Genomic DNA, 17,252 nt, shown 5'->3' on the forward strand with positions numbered 1-17,252 from the left:
ATTTTTATAGACTTGTCCAAGGCCTTTAACACCGTTGATCATAACATTTTGATTTCAAAATTAGAGCATTATAGTGTTCGCGGCACTTCACTTAGAGGGTTCGAAAGCTATCTAAGCAATAGACAACAATATGTGGAATTTAATGGCGTCAGTTTGGAGTCTTGCGAAATGAAGTGCGGGGTGCCTCAGGGTTCTATACTAGGTCCCCTACTCTTTCTACTCTATATAAATGATCTGTGTAACGTGTCAAAGGTCGTGGATTTTATTCTTTTTGCAGATGATACAAACACATTTTTCTCCCACAAAGATTTTAACGTGCTTCCTGGAATCTTGAATTCTGAAATGCTTAAATTAACTCAATGGTGTCGAGCAAACAAGCTGTCCATTAACTTTAAAAAATCAAATTTTATGGTTTCTAAACCACCCCAAAGGAGGAAAACACTTGATATATCTATTCAAATTGACAACAATGCAATTGAACGTGTGAAAGAGACAGTATTTTTAGGTGTTATCCTCGATGAGCATTTGTCATGGAAGCCTCACATTCTTAGTGTTTCTAGAAAAATATCAAAATCAATAGGTATTATTTATAAGTCTAGTTTTTGCCTTCCCAAAACCTCCTTATGCTCCTTGTACTGTTGTCTATAGTCTAGTTTACCATTACTTAATTTATTGTGTTTCTGTGTGGGGATCGACATATCAGTCTAATTTAAATCAGATTATTGTTCTGCAAAAGAAGATAATCAGAATAATATCTAAAGTTTCTTTTGATGCTCATACTGGTGTTCTTTTTAAAGAACAGGAGATTTTAAAATTCTCTGACATTTATTTATACCAAATAGGTAAATTTATGTATCTTTTTAAAAGAAGCTTACTTCCAAATTATTTTTGCGATATGTTTACTCTTGCAAGCCAGATACATTCTATAATACAAGAAATTCCAACCTTTTCTATATACCTTATTGTCGAACTAATCTTCGAAAATTCTCAATTCGCTTTCAATGTCCTACGCTTTTCAACTCGCTTAGTCGTGAAATTCAAAACAGTGAAAGTATCAGTTTGGCGAAAGACTTAGAAAATTCCTTCTTTCTAAGTTAAATTGACTCTTTGTTGAGCTACACACCTTTTTTTTTTTCTCCTTTTAAAAAAAAATTAATTGGAATTTTCATTCAGTACCATTAACTTCTATGGTTTATCCTATAGTTCCAGGACGCCTATAGTTAATAAGCCCCAGGCTTCTATATAGGCTTCCTAGCCTTTAACACATTTCATCTTGTAAATAGTTTAGTAGGAATATTGTGTATCATCTTTAATGTATTTATGTTGTATTTTTTGGTTAATGGCAAATAAAAAATGAAGCAGTCAAACAGTCAAACCTCTTGTAAGTCAGATCACAAATTAAATTAAAATAAATTCTGACATATTAAGGGTTATATTTTTTAAAAATGATCTATCATTTCTACAGTCATAAACAGTCACTTCTAGCAAAATTTAATGTGAAAATTACAGGTTGATGGGGTCAACCAAGAAAAAAATGACAACAACAACAAGAGAACAATATTGCATTTCACTGTATTCCATGTTGAGTGTAAATAAAAAATGAGAAAACTCTCATTTATCTCATTCTAGTGAGATTAAAAGGCTTTTCAAATAATAATAATAATAATAATAATAATAATAATAATAATTCTTTATAAATAAATTTATTCTAAAACGGCATGTACACGAAATGCAAAAGCCCCTTAAGATTCGTAAGCTTTCTTCAAGTCCATCCTTCCTTATTATAATACCATAACCTCCCTTAGGTAGATCTTTAACTCCTATAGGCGGATGTTATGAGTTGGTAAAAATGAAAATATTTAATATGAAATTCAAGTCAATGATAGAAAAGCTCCTTCTGATCCCAAGTTTCCCTGCTAGAGAGTAAGCTTCTATGCCTATGAATTGACTTTTATGATACATCAGTTATAAAATATACACTGTAAGCCACTGTACCTCCCTTAGGTAGATGTTAACCTCCTGCAGGTGGATGTTATGAGTTGGTAATAAAATTAATGAAATCACACTCAGGTCAATGATTAGAAAAGCTCCTGCAAGATTGTAAGTTTTAATGCTTGCAAATAAGCTTTCCATGTGTACGATTGTGCCAGTATAACACATACGATACAAACGTGGTGCTATAAAACGTACCTCCCTTAGGCCGTAGGCCGATGTTAACCTCCTTTAGGCCGATGTTAACCTCCCGTAGGCCGATGTTACCTGAGCAAATCTTGACTGTTTTCATAGTTCCACGTTTCTTCCACAAATCGAATGTAAAATCCTTGAGGTCGCCGAGAAACGAAAGTAGAAAGAACTCTGTATTCTACCATAACGAATCCTAACAAACGTTCGAAGTCTTTTATATTTCCCCGACGTCGTCCGCCATTACTACTGAAAGAGAGTGAATGCAGGTCAATTTCCGGTATAATCGGATCTCGGTTCGTGGCTGCTCCGAAGAATAACCCATGACGTCACCTCCCTTAGGCCGATGTTATCTTTTCTCAACCTAAGCAGAATATCCAAAACTTTCCTAGGATCGACCTGGGATTGACTGGGAGTACAAGAAATGCTTTCTTCTGTTGTATTCTACTATAAATACGCTTATTTTGTTTTAACTTATCCACTTTATCGTGTTTTTTTTAAGCAAAAACTGGAATATTCATCGAGCCTTGAACATAAGTGGGATCTCTCCCTACCCTACCCCGGTCAGTCTATTGTTTTACTTTCCCATGAGACAGTTCGGTCATTAAATAAATAAACATGGCGAGTTGAACAAGACTCCCCGTTACAAAAAGAGCAACATTTTATTTAATGGGAAATATAAATGACGTCGAAACGACCATTGAGCGAAAGCCGAAAGAAGTGCAACTTCTTTATGCTGCTGAATATGGAGTAGTTGATAAGCTAACCGCTCTTCTTGCGCAGAAAGACGTTAATGTAGACTCCCCAAACAGTTCAGCTGTTACAGCCCTGTTTCTTGCAGCTAAGGAAGGACACGAGGAATGTGTGAGATTATTGCTAGAAGCAGGAGCGTGCGTGGATGGGATTGGTGTTGTAGAGAACGCTTTATCACCGCTGTGGGTGGCGACTTATGCTGGACATGAGAATTGTGTTGAGAGATTAGTTGCAGCAGGTGCTAATCTGAATACAAAGTTCCCTGAAACTCCTTTGTACATTGCGGCTCGTGAGGGAAAGGCTGACTGTCTTAAGATACTTATTGAAGCTGGTGGTTGCGTAAATGTTAGGAATAGTCGCGGGCAAAATCCGCTGCATATCGCCTGTTCAGAAGTACATGAAACCTGTATAGAACTCTTGGTAAGTGAAATGACTTTCGAACAAGAGCTCATCTCCGATGTAATATAATTTATTCCTCACAGCTGACGTAAAAGAAAGGAAACGAAACATCCTCGACAATAAACCTAACCCTGACAATAGTCCATGAAACAAAGAAAACAACTAAATTATATTACACCACGGATAACCCGAACAAGAACGCTTTGGATCATTGAAATTAAGGTTACCCTATACCTTCAGAGGTGTCTCGCGTCTAAGCGATGTAGCGCGTCCGGTTTAAACTGTAGATACCTGAACCCTTATATCAAATTAAAGCTTATAGAGCTGGGCCCAGTTGCTCGAAGCATGGTTAGCGCTAACCCGGGCTAAATACCATAACAACCTATAGGTTTTAATACCTCTTAACCAATGGTTAGCGCTAACCATGCTTCGAGCAACTCAGCCCTGGCTATCAAACTAAACCAAGAATTTTGAAATAAAATTAATTTGCTGAATTTTTAGCGCTGTTTTCTCGAATCAATTTTTTCACTTGGAAGAGTCACTTCAAAGAGCTAAAACTCAAAAGGAATTTGTTCGTTTGCCTTCAAATTTGGACAGTAGCTAGCTTAACATATAAACAACAAAAATGTGTCTGCGAATTTTTTCTTTCAAAATATTTTTTTATCGAGAGCGATTTTTGTACGATCACTCCACATTGTTTTCATCCTATTTGGAAAATCCTCTATAACTTTTATTGCAATTGAATATGGCAAAACGCAGACACGTTTTTTTTTTGCGCTTTGGGTCCGGAAACTGAGGAGCAAATTAAATTAGCGAAAAACAAAATTGGATAAAACATCAGAGACAAGTTATCAATCTCAGGCTGTGTTCACATTGTACCTGATCCATTTTGGAATCTTAACAAAATGTGCATGGTCTACACCTGTATCTACTCTCCAGACTCCCTCTCCATGCAAGGTTTGAAGCAAGCACAATTTTGGATCAGCATTGATCTTCAATAAACTTTATTTATTCACGGTAGGAATTAAAGCTAGAAAGCTTATGGGGCCTTGCCAAAAAGAAAAAAAAATACAAAACTACCATCATTATCATCATAATATTAAATCTTAAATCTGTACTAGTATGGTGTCAACACCTTTCAGGCCTTTTTAGTAACTGGTGTAACCATACCAATTTTGTTACAGAAGCAAACTGTCGTAGTACAGTTTGGATCGGTAAAAGTTTTGTTGGAGCACAATATGACAGTAGCCCAAAAGACAATACCAGGAGGGTTACTTAGGGCCTTAAGAGACCTTTAGCCATGAGAATAATGACAATCTTGAGTTAGCCTTTTACAATCCTATTAACACCCTGATCTAATGTTTAGAACTCAGACTTTCAACTCCACAGTTGAGAACCATTCACTTGCACCTACCATTTTGCTAGATAGTCTCATCCCATGTCTGAACCACCTTCTATACCATACCACCCCCTCCCCTTGCTTCTCCCATTTCCTGTCTGGAATCCAACCCCCTCCTCCTCTCCCACAGTCTCCCACTATCATCTAACTAATATCTTGTATTTCACAGCAGTATACCAAGAAGAATCAGTGAGTCCTTGTTTGCACCAAGGAATGCAATTAGGACCTCCACAGTTTATACCAGGAAGAAATTAATAAGTTTATTGTTAGCCATAAACTATAAAAAACAGCCCCCATTCCTCTTCCCTCTCCCCTGAGCTTTTGCTTTTCTTTTAACAAATGGTTCTTGCTTTTGCTTTGGTGTAAGACAAACACAGAATGTGAGTTAGATGCCATGGATCAAAGTGGTTGCACCCCTTTACATCATGCCTGTATAAATGCACCAGATGGCCACAGATCTGTTAAGGTATTGCTGATATATAGTACACTTCAACTCTGAAATGTTTTGTGAGTAAAAAGTAAAAATAAAGTAAATTTACACAGTTTGATTTAAAGCTAGTAGCTTGTGGGGCCATGTAATCAAACAAATATTTTAAACAGAACAGAAACTCCTTAAAAATCCCAACTGGCAGGGAGGCCACTATATTTGTTTTGTTCATTTGTTTGAACATTTCACTGCCTAGATGTAGTATTCTTATCATAAACTGTTGTGGTTGCTTGTGAGCAAGCTCTGGGACTGACAGGGTGGGGGGGGGGGGGGAGAGAGAGCTTGCTTCTGTTGTGGAGACCTAACATTCCATCTAAAGAACTAACAAATTGAATGTTACTTATAGCAGTTTGTTAGGATGATGAAAGATGACCATCAGTCACTAATCACACTGTCACTGTTTTTCTTTTATTCTTGAAGATACTTGTTCAAACAGGAGCAGCTGTAAATATTTCTTCAAAAAGTTGGAACCATGCAACATCTTTACATTTCTGCTCCCAACTTGGTAAATTAGAGAATTTAAAGCTATTGTTGAAGTATGGTGCAAATGTGTTTATCAAAGACAAGTGTGGTCAAACAGCGCGTGATAGGGCTCATAAATACCCTGAATGTGAAAAAATACTACAGGAACAGGAAGGTAAGTCGTTAAATTATTATGACTAATTAAACAGCCATTAGGAGAGAAGCATAGTGGTTAATGTAAGTATTAATTAATTTTTTGTTCTGCCTTGTGTTGTTTCCTCAGTAGGAATTTCATTCCACATTCTCTCTCCAGCAGTGCCTTATGGGGCATTAATTGGTTGAGACTCTTATCTTAACCTTTTGCCTACCTTGGTTAAGGTTTTGTCTAAAAGTGAATTCAATCTTTCACAATACAAAAATTTTCCCACATGTAGATAATCATGAATACATCTTTTTCTTTTAATCATCAGGCTTAACAGATATTAACACAATTCTTTTCATTACAAAAATGCAACACAAACATTCAAATCCTAGCGGTATACAGAATTTTATCACATGTTCCTAGTTTATTGGACTAGCTCCCATCAGTGTGAGCCTCCTGTAGCTCAATGGTAGAGTATCCAAACTAGTAATAACAAGATCTTAGGTTCAACTCCTGCTGGGAGAACTGGAATATGCCTGTGTCACTGACTGATAAAATAAACCTTTCTTATTTTCGTCATTATAGAGAACCCACCCAACCTTCTACAGCTGTGCTGCTGGACACTTAGAGAAGTTCTGGGAACTAAAGGCCTTAAGAGAGTCAATGAACTACCTATACCATCTAGCCTGCAGCGGTTTTTACTTTAAGAATGTTTTTATACACCCCGCAAGAAGAATATCATTTAACTCTCTGGTAGAGTAATAAAGGCTTTGATAGTCTGCTTCACAACTAAAACATTCACAAAACCTCTGTCTAGTGAGGCTACTCACAGGCAACCCAAGATTGCTGTTTTGTTTGGTGGATGACCTGCGCAAAGGTAGTCCTTTTTACAGAGACTGCTGTTGGTGACATAGATTGATATATTTGTGAATTCAACAACCTGGGTAAAAGCTCATAATCAGACTCAAGTGAATAGTTTTTCCTTTTGGTCTGTAAGTCATGTGATATTAGCCCACAAAGCAGGCATAGTTTGTGCCAGAAAGAGCTGAAAATGAATTATTGTATACTGCAACTCCAGGGATTTGGTTGGCTTAGCAGCCACGGTATATGAGCCATTATACCATGCCCAAGAAATAGCGACCATTAAATTGTCTTCTGGTTGTTCTTGCAAAGCAAAATCAGCAAGATCTAGCAATATTTCCTGATCGTTTTAATAAAGCAATAATTTTATTATTCCACTCGTGCTTATTGGATATGGGATGATTATAGCCAACTCGCCACTACGGGCCTCGTTGGCTATCTATTACCTCATATCCAATGCGAGCTCGTGGAATAGTTATTGTTAATTAATTCACCTCTGCCATCATGGACGGACAAAGAGTTGGGGTGAATGAAGAAATGAGCCCTGACATGGGTTTCCCAAAACTCCTGCAAAGTTTTCAGGTCTGATTAACTGTTTTACTTGTATGACATTCATTACCAGAAATTCGATTTTTTAATACAATAGTATTGAACGCTAAACCGTGAAACCTATGCAAGATTAAGAAACATGTGGAGCCAGAAAAGAGATTCTATAGAAAAGGGATTTGAAAATACTTCTTGAGCCTGAAAATTCTTTACGAGTTTTGAGGAACAGATCCCAGGGAGACCTCCTCCTCATACAATTCTTCATGGGACAGGAAATCGTGCGATGAGCTGCTCATGGAACTATTTCTCTTCAGCCGGAAAATTGTTCGCTGTTAAAGCAACAAAAATAAAGGTGGGAAACAGTGTAAGAGTGTATTCTTTTTTATGAAATAAGTAAGATTCCGTTTCTGACTATAGTTGGTCGAAAACCATTTGCCATTAAAAATCGAACTCGTCTGCAGCATTTTATTACTGGCTATGTACGTGGCCACACATGAACATTATATTAGATCTGAAGACAGGTGGTTTGAGGCCTTGCCTACCATAACACAAAAGAAGCGGCAGGGTACCAAACAATTCCATCCTAAGAAATTTATCGAAGTTGGTGCAAAAACAAACAAAGTATAGACACAGTTTTCTTATGCAGACAATTAGAGGCTGGAACTCACTACCAAACCATATCATTGAAGAGCAATCAGTAGAGGCCTTTAAAAAGGCCGTCACGTACCCTGTCTGAATTGACGCTGACCCGGGACACTTTTTAACGTTTGCACCTTGTATTATACTCAAGCACCTGCGGTGATAGGCTATGCCCTTTGCAAACTATAAAATTAGAATTCAGAAACTGGGTAGGCTCCTTATGGCTTGCGTGCGACTTTACCTACCCCCACATGAGTTGTCTAGGTGAGCCCTTACCATTTCAGCCTGTGAACAGGCTCCCATGTGGGACATAGGACGAAGAGAAAAATCGAGCTGAGTCAGGCGCGCTCGGCTCGCTCCTCTTCGCTCTCCTTTCCCTCCGCCCTATGCCCCACTTTGCAGGGGGATCCTGTTCCAACCAAGTAGTTTTCGTAAATGGTAAGCGCCCCAAATTTATTTCTTGTTTCAAAGCAGTTCCTTGACGGACCGGATGGTAATTTTTCTATAGGAACAGGGCAGAATATTGCGGCCAGCAAAACAAACTGCAGTTTTACTCTGCCACGTGAATGGTTCTTATTTCAACGGACAATCACAGACTTAAATAACGAGCAAACTCAAAATAATACATATGGTCTTCAGTTAAAATTGGCAGATGTAAACAACACAACGAGCCAATCAGAATTCGAAGCAAATATTTGTAACTGGTGCCAAGCGCGGGAAAACGCGTGCGTCCAAAACACGATTGGTTTTGGTTAGGATTCCCATTGGTTGAGAAACTGGCGCAAGTTTTGCCAACCAATCACAGAGCGTAGTAATGTAAAACCAAAGCAAACGAGAAATTACTTTCTCTATGGAACCTGATATGCAAATTGTTTACACCAAGTAGTTTTCTCAGCATACATAAAGTCCTTCACTAAAGTATACAAAGATGAATTAGTTTTTGTGTTTGATGCTGACAGGCCATGTGCTCGTGGAGTCTTATTCGCAGTTGTGGCTGCCATCGGCAACAGTAGCTTGGATACTTTACATTAGACCACTTTTGCTATTGTTAACTATTCCTAGTGATTCTCAGTTCTTTATTTTAGGTATGTAACCTAACGCGCATATAGAAATATTGCTTAAGTTTTTGCTCATGTTTGTGACTGCTATTGACCATTGTGATTTTCTTCGTGAGATTTCGTGCCACTTTTATTGGTTTAGTTGGGGAGGTGCCTTGCATGGTACTCCATGTCCCGTTTGCACCTTACTGTTTGGTACTCCCTTCATGTTCTACCTATGTTCCTAGGACCAATAAAGCTGTTAAAATAAAAAATAAAAATAAAAAAAAATATTTTTAAATGGCAAAATTCGTTCTCCAATACCTAAAATACTGCCAATGTGCAAAGTAAAAGTCAATACGCAAAGCAGAAACTGGTGCGCAAAGTTATCTGCAATGAAAAACTCGTTATCTTCTCTTCTGCGTGGGCTGACCGCACGACAAAGAGCGCTGGTACAAAAGGCCCAGACTCAAGGAAGCTGATCGATCAAACAACAATAAGCGTTGAGGAGAGCTCAAACGTTCATGCCGATTTGTTACAAGCTGCTTGTGTGTAAATGAGAAAATACTGCTTTCCAAAATGTCACGGTCTTGCTTGTAAAACGAACAGACTCAAGAATACCTTTTTCTACAGCAATTGTAGTTAGACGATTTTATTTGGTGTTTTTCGTGGATCACCTTTTAGCTTAGTCTTATTTTTGAATTCATTTGTAAAGTTTTATCTAATTCAGCTCTAGAGCTGTAATTTTAAAGCTTCAATAAACTATCTATCTATCCATCTATCTATCTATCTATCTATCTATCTATCTATCTATCTATCTATCTATCTATCTATCTATCTATCTATCTATCTATCTATCTATCTATCTATCAAGGCCACACCCCCAAGGCCTTTACCTCACTTTTAACCCATTTTAAATCTTTTTCAGGACAAAAGGTTTCTGTGCGGCCCACGTAGGTACCAATCCACAAAGCTTCAGTCTTTTTGTTGTTTAGCTTTAGACCGGAGACCTTCTCGAAAATCTCAAGGATTTCGAAAGCTGAGAGGAAAGATTCCCTCGAGCCGTCAGTAATCAGAGTTGTTTTGTCTGCGTATTAACTGATTTTTACTTCTGTTCCGCTCACAGAAAAGCACTTAAGCTTTTTGCAGCCCCTTATTGCAGAGGCTAGAGTCTCGACATATAAGATAAAGAGATAAGGGGAGAGAGGACAGCCTTGCCTCACACCTCTTTCTAGTTTAAAGAAATTGCTGGACCAGCCATTGTTTAAAAAAATCTATCAAGGGCTTTATAGGTATAAGTCGCGAACTTACCGTCGAAAAATCAGGGGCGTAGCATGGTTTTTCCATTTAGGTACGCACAGGAGAGCGTAGTGAAACGAGCGCCGAAGGCGCCAGCCTCTAGGAAGTGTGGGGGCATGCTTCCCCAGAAAAGCTTTATTTTCAGGGCCTCGGAAATGCCATTTACCATTTTTTCCAAGGAGAAGTCTCATAAATCAAAGCATGATAAAACGCTAACTATTTAGTAACTTTTTTGTTTATTTGTCAGCCTTTGGTGCTACTAATATGAGTGTATATTGGACTTGTGTACTATAAACTGTAAATGTGGCTACAGGAAAAGGGCGAGACGTCTCCCTTTACGACAAGAAAATTCGGAAACTAGATTGTCAACATCCACATTCTTGCGCTCGTGTATGTGGAGTATTACCAAAGAGGACAGCCTCTCTTCGCTCATAGTGCTTTGAAGAAGGGTTTTCATTCCCTTCATGTCGCTAAAACTGCGTTCGGCAGCGCAGGTTGAGACAAGTGTCTCGACCATCACCGTTGTGATGACTGGGTTTTGAACTCTCAAATTAAAATCATAGTGAATAGTGCAATATTCACAGTTTTCTTTTCGTAAAATAGCAGCAATAATAAGAGAAAACTCTTGAATGTGTATAAGTCGATTTTCGCAAAAAAATCGATATAAAGTAAATAAATAAATAAATAAATAAATAAATAAATAAGTCAAATAAATAAATAAATAAAATATTCTTTTCTAGATTTTCGAGGTACGCACGTGCATACGTGTGAATATGGTTGCTACGCCCCTGAAAATGACATTTAGGCAGCGACTTTAAGCCTCCGTATAAACAGCATATTTTCGCGCACTTCGCGGCTTTATTTGTCTATTATATTAAAAGGGCCCCATTTTCTTGTTTCGAAGACGCAAAATTTTCTTGCGCAACGTCTGTTTCGTCGAGTTCGAACTTTGCTCGTCTGTCGCTCTCGTTTTAAACAAGTCTACTTCGTGCGCGCGCGTTACGTTTTGGCGCGTCATATAAAATAACGGCCTTTCACTTCAAAACTAACGGTGTCGTCAATTTGTGATCGTAGTGTTTTCTTGCTCTGAGAATGGCTTGAAGACACCTTTTTTTCTGCGATGGAAAATCACCTTATTTCAAGTGAATTTGAAAATAAGGCAAAGAACAGCAGAATAATACGAGACTCTTGTGATTCAAGCTCGTTGTGTTTACATCCGCAAAGTTTACAAGAAGCAAACGACTCCCAAATAGTGGGTCCTGAGAACTCACAACTTAAACAGAGAAAATTGTCATCGCCTTTGACTTCTACAGAAGTTAGTTTAACTATGAGCGTTGAGGACATCGCTCAAAGGATCGCTAAGCAACTGGACGGGGAAAGCGAACATAACGGAGTATTTCTACGGCTTGAAGGACAGTTTTCTGGTGACGAAAGTGGCGATTTGAACAGCACATTCAGAACAAAGGAGTCGAACAGGAGAACCAGGGTTATTAAGGTTTTCAAACAGGTTCTGAAGAAGTGTGGTTACATCGTAGCAGCGACAATCGCTGTTCCTTTAATTGCAGGTAAAAAAAGTTATTTCCTCATATTTGAATTTTTTTATCGAAATTCCCTCGTTGTAATGTTAGCAGCTCTCCTAACTAGTTGTACAACAAGCCTGGAAAACTTTAGGCTTTGTTTCCAACTGCTTAAGTTGCTTACAATAGCATCATTACGGGGATCTCTTGTTTATCTATTTACTTGTCTATTTATTTCAATATTTGTTTCATTTTTTAAGCAACTTAGCAAAGAACAGCATACGCGAAACACGCCAAAATACTTTGTTATCCCGCTTACGAGGGAAAATAAATTTCACTGTATTTTCATACCTCTAGTGTAATTACAAAACGTAGCGGTAATGAAACGGGACTTTGGGTTTTTTATCGATATGTAAAGAAAACTTTTCCTTTGAAACTACTTTGTTATGGCTAACATCAGTTTTGCTCGCGCGAGAAATTTAGATTTCGACTACACTAGGAAACATCGACACAACTGAACATGATTCTTCTGATGTGGTGAAACTATGGGAATTAATGTTATTTAATCAAATTCTTCGTTTAGCTAAGAATCCAGCTGCTGGTTTGTTTTTGCTTATGTGTAAATCGAGCATTGCTTGCTCCCTCAAAAACAAATTAACAACCTCCGTTTTCTTCTTACTGCCTCTTTTGCACTCACGTGTGAGTAAAACCTACTGGATTTTGCTGTGTTTTTAAAAAGAATATTGTAACAAGATAGCGATGAGCTTTTTCTTTCTTTAAAATTTACGTGAACAAAGAAAGGACAAACGAATCTCCGCGTTTTGAATTAGTAAAAAATCCGGGAACCTCCAACCAAAAAGAAAAATCCCGCGAGATAGCTAAGCAGCTGGCGGGCGAGAGTTCAATGTTACGGGAATTTATTTAATTTTCAGGTTTGTTTGTTTTCAAGTTATGGCTCGTTTACAACGGAGGCTAAAAGAAAGTTTCAATGTTCAAAAATAATGAAAAAAGACTGTAAATTGGCAAAGGAAAGGCTGGTTAAGTTTGAACATGCTTTCTTTGCTTTCTTCGCTTGTAAGGACCACCGGATCCGTAAATTAGGAATTTGAAAATTAAAAGTGACAATTTTAGTTCATCTAACTACTTACTCATCTTTACAAATTTTCCCGTAACTGTTCAACAACTGTTTTACCAGTTTTAGAACAAGGAGAAAAAGACTTGTCAACTAAAAACTGCCAGTTTGTAAACAACTGTAAAGCGCACAGCCGCTGTATTGTTAACACAACAGCAGAAGAAAACTAAGAGGTGAAAGTTTTACTAACAAGTTTGACTTTGCGCTTGTTTTTTAGGCTCGAGTGCAATCACTGTTGTGATTGTTACAGCAGCTGGTATTGTTAGTGTTCCTGTGCTGTACGTAATGAACAAGCAGCGGACAGATCTGGGCTTAGAGCCATATCCCTACTCCAGTGTTTTCGAAGGCATTTTCAGACTGTTTCAAATGCTCGCTGCAAAAGTAAGCTTTTTCAAGAGGAATTGTAACCTCAGTGTTAGTTATGTCAATGACGAAAGAATAGCAGAAATCGTTAGAGACTGGGACGAGGAAGCTCTTGATGCGTTGGAGGCTCGTGTCCAGTTCTTCACGGAAAGAGAAACTGACGAGGAGAGTATCAGTGATGGCAGTGAACTTGATGTTTGTTCCCAGGTCTCTTGGGAGACAGAAACTGAGGAACAAACACCAGAGGACGTTGGGTACCGGAACGAGCAAGGTGGCATCACCCCTGAGACTCGGGTCCATGTCCCTTTGAGGAGAGAGACACCAGACGAGAAGCATAAAGGAAGCGTTTGGAGCTTCAGCGACAGTCACGGCCAGGTCTTTTCAAAAACAGAACCGAACGAAGTAAAAGTGAACATCGTAAGAGAATGCGGCGGGAAAAGCGGCGACACAAATGATGCTGATGTTCAGGTCTCTATGTCGAAAGAAAACAAAGAAACTGTTGTAAACGTTATTGACGAGTGCGAGGAAAGTTTCAGCACACGGACAACCAACACACAAAGGGCCCATGCCCAGTTCCCTTTGGAGAAAGAAAAAGACAAAGGAACGATAAAAAACGTTAGAGACTTTGACAAGAAAAGTGTTAGCACACACGAGCCTCGCGCTCAGGTCTCTACGACGAAGACAGAAACTGGCGAAGGAATTGTAAAGAATATTGGAGGCTGGGACGAGGAAAATAAAACCACCCACAATGCTCGCGCCGTGGATTCTATGGAAAAAGGAGAAACAACTGGCAAAGAAACGGTGCAAAATGTTGAAGATTGGAGTGAGAAAAATGTCACCATGCAAAAGTCTCGTGATCAGGTCTTTATCGAGAGCGGAAGTGGCGAAAAAACTGAAGAAATTGAGAAGGACTTGGATAAGAGAAGTGAGAACACGCACAACGCTAGTGCCAGGGTCTCTATGGAAAACGAAACTGGCGAAGGCTCTACTAGGGGCTGGGACGAGGAAACTATCACCGAGAAGGAAAATCACAAAGGAAATGTAGGAAGCGTTAGAATCTGGGACGAGAGAGCCCAAACTAGTACCCAAGTCATTTTGGAAAAAGAATTGACTGCAAGCTCCACTGAATTTCAAGTAACTGATGACGAACCAGGTTCCAGCATTCCAATACCTCCCAGTGCGTTTACCTACTACGATGAATCACAAGATAGCAATGAGGCGGATGTTAACACAGTCATATTGCAGGAGATTTTGAGGGCAGGTCAAGAAAATGAAGATCCAAACGACATCGAAAATCAAAATTCCGCCGAAGATAATGAAACAGCAGGAACATGGCAGCTGATAAATGGACGGGAAGCTTTGTCCGATGAAGAAAACATTTACGGTCGCCAAGACATACAGTGCATTGCACCGAAAAAGGCAATTTCCTCATCTTTCTGTTGTGCTAACGGGCGAGACGAAACTTTTCCCGAAAGTGGTAAAAGGCGTGATTTTGTTCGATTCAGTGGTTCATTTCCCTTAACTCGGCTTCAACATCCTGATGAGGCAGATCTGAAGGGGGATTCAATGGAACAACAGGTAGAGAACAATGAGGCATCAGTTATGGGGACCCAGATCCAAGGGGCTCTCCTGGGACAGGAGATGGAGGAGTCACCTGAAAAGGAATCAAAGAAGGGAAAACGCCGCCGCAGACGACGAAACAATAAACGAATTGATAGTTTAGCTACAAACGAAGCAGATGATGAACTAGACAAAGACGAATTAGAGCAAGAAACTTGGAAGACCAGTAAGAAAGCGAAAGACGGAGACAAGACCAAGCGAAAAGCTACAGACCTGCAAAGCAAAACGGCGACTCCCAAGACAGGAAAACAACCTGCTCAAGAGAAGAATGAAAAGGAAGCAAAAAACGCAGAGGTTTCCGCAGAGAAAACGACAGGAAAAAAAGTCAATCTTAAAAAGAAAGATAAGGCGAAGAAAGAGTCACCAACGCAAAATGATGTCACTCCTGGGAAGCGAAAGACGAAATTTCTTCGCTTTTTAACGAGAAAAAATACCTCTGATTCTAAATATTGTGATGTAACGAAAGAAAATTCAACTGATCTTAAAGGCGGTGACGAAACGAGAAAAAATGCCACTGTTCCTAAGGATTCTGGTGTGACGATAAAGAAAACCGCTGATCCTAAAGAATGTGATGTAATAAGAAAGAATACCGCTGACCTTAAGAACTCCGATGTGCCGCAAAACACTTCCGCTTATCCCACTAAGAAGAAAACCGCTGATCCTAAACACTGTGATATAACGAGAAAGAATACCGCTGATCCAAAGGATTCTGATGTGACGAAAAAGAATGCCGCTTATGCCACAAAAAAGAATTCCGCTGATCCAAAAGACTGCCATCAACAAAAGAAATCAAAGACATCTCTCAGCAGAAGTCTTAGCGTCAGTAGTGTTGGTTCTCCAAAATCCGTGGGGGTCGAAGCAGGTTCTGTGGCAAAGGTTACGCCTGCCACGACCGTTCAGGTCGAGGTGGAGAACGATCGTGACATTTTATCGCTTTACAATGATATAGATTAGTGACGTTAATAAGAAACTGACTGAAGATGTAGTCTGTACAGAGAAAAAAAATAGTTCCTTTTTATTTTAAGTTTTACTGACCTGATTAAGTTTGTAATTTCTTCATAACTTTTAAAATAAACTTGGTGTTGTTTCATATTTGTTTATGGCTGGTTATCGGTTTAATTTTTTAGCAATAGATCGATGTTGCCTTTATCGTCATCCAATTTTGTTTTATCTTTGATATTTTTGAGAATTGCTAGACTAAGGACACTTTTCTATTAATGAATCTTTGTAAGCAAGCGAATTTTTGTCCACTTTCTTCTCTTGTGTACACCTTACCGCAGACTCGCGGTCTTGGACACCATTTTGTCGGGTAACAATTATCCTGCGAAAACACGCGGAATATAGCTTGTTACTTAGCCGACTAGTTGGCTAAAATCAGAGATATTCCACAAGATTGAACATGGTAATTTTTTATTATTCAACACATTGATAAAAAAGCACATTTTTTGCAGAAAAGCCATGGCCATTTTTCTCCTCAACACACGAAATTATATTTTTTGTTTACAGACAACGAATATCTTGCGCACAATTACCATATTTGGGCAGTGTTACAATGTGTTGAACAATAAAATACCGAGATTCGAAGTTCTGATAGCAGTAAGTTGTGATCTGCAATGTGAAAATAAATATATATAAAACGAGAGAATTTACAGACTTGTTAAATTTGAAGGATGTGGCTAAACTAAATAACGCCAAGTCCTCCCGTTTAGTTTTTTCTTTTCTTTCATTTTTTCCTTTTTACTTTCCAGGCTTTGCAATTTTAATTCACAGATAAATATTTGGAACAACAAAATAACGCAAGTGGATACTCTCCAGCACGAATACATCGCTCAGTGTGAAAGATCTATTGCTTGGTATACCTTGGTTGGGCCAACTTATACTAGAGACGAATTCCCGGTCTAGACGGTTAATCGTCACACGGATAATTCGTCTAAATATAAATCCGGAGATGAATTTTGACGGATGATGCGTCTAGATATATATAAATCGTTAGTCGGATTACGACAAGTCAGACCCCTCAACCTCAAAACACCGAAAATCTGGAGATTTCAGTCAAAATTTGGAGATTGATCGACCGGCAGACAAAACCAAGTAAACACAGGTGCTAATCAGGTTCATCAGCATTTTCCGCCATTTTGAAAACGCGAGTGACCAAAATGCGAGAGACTGGTAATGAAAACCTAATTTGGCACATGGCTTCTACATATGGTCATGGACTGTGCTTCCAGTGAACCGACGAATGAACTTAGGGTTGTTTACTAACTATGGATTGATTTGCACAGAATTGCACAAGAAAGTCACCTAAGCAAGCCAAATATGAAATTATAGAAGGAAATTGTATCATTTCAGCTTGTGACTCTGTTAACATGAGATTTTTGTGTCTCGTCGTGAGACCGTGAGTGTCACGGCAAAATC

General features: G+C 38.8%; 2 protein-coding genes across 2 annotated transcripts; both read left to right on the forward strand.

Annotated features, from left to right (window-relative positions):
* The first annotated feature begins 2,801 nt into the window (after window positions 1-2,801).
* LOC146468773 (uncharacterized) lies at window positions 2,802-7,593 on the forward strand. The gene is made up of 4 exons (XM_085124142.1): window positions 2,802-3,354; window positions 5,100-5,198; window positions 5,640-5,856; window positions 6,409-7,593. The coding sequence occupies exons 1-4, from the start codon at window positions 2,851-2,853 to the stop codon at window positions 6,528-6,530; spliced, it is 942 nt and encodes a 313-aa protein (XP_084980268.1). The 5' UTR covers window positions 2,802-2,850; the 3' UTR covers window positions 6,531-7,593.
* A 3,674-nt stretch (window positions 7,594-11,267) lies between these two features.
* On the forward strand, window positions 11,268-15,927 carry LOC146468774 (uncharacterized). Its single transcript, XM_085124161.1, has 2 exons — window positions 11,268-11,770; window positions 13,072-15,927. Exons 1-2 carry the CDS (start codon window positions 11,326-11,328, stop codon window positions 15,789-15,791), a joined length of 3,165 nt encoding a protein of 1,054 aa, XP_084980287.1. The 5' UTR covers window positions 11,268-11,325; the 3' UTR covers window positions 15,792-15,927.
* The last annotated feature ends 1,325 nt before the right edge of the window (window positions 15,928-17,252 follow it).

The sequence above is a fragment of the Pavona decussata genome, unplaced genomic scaffold (genome assembly GCF_977016875.1).
Source record: "Pavona decussata unplaced genomic scaffold, jaPavDecu1.1 SCAFFOLD_129, whole genome shotgun sequence".
NCBI lineage: Eukaryota > Metazoa > Cnidaria > Anthozoa > Scleractinia > Agariciidae > Pavona > Pavona decussata.

What these genes read in the sequence shown, in the direction of transcription:
- LOC146468774 (XM_085124161.1), top strand. Translation starts at nt 11,326, where the DNA reads ATGGAAAATCACCTTATTTCAAGTGAATTTGAAAATAAGGCAAAGAAC. An exon ending in CGCTGTTCCTTTAATTGCAG is followed by an intron (nt 11,771 to 13,071) that starts GTAAAAAAAGTT and finishes CTTGTTTTTTAG; the next exon opens with GCTCGAGTGCAATCACTGTT.
- LOC146468773 (XM_085124142.1), top strand. Translation starts at nt 2,851, where the DNA reads ATGGGAAATATAAATGACGTCGAAACGACCATTGAGCGAAAGCCGAAA. An exon ending in ATGGCCACAGATCTGTTAAG is followed by an intron (nt 5,199 to 5,639) that starts GTATTGCTGATA and finishes TTATTCTTGAAG; the next exon opens with ATACTTGTTCAAACAGGAGC. An exon ending in AATACTACAGGAACAGGAAG is followed by an intron (nt 5,857 to 6,408) that starts GTAAGTCGTTAA and finishes TCGTCATTATAG; the next exon opens with AGAACCCACCCAACCTTCTA.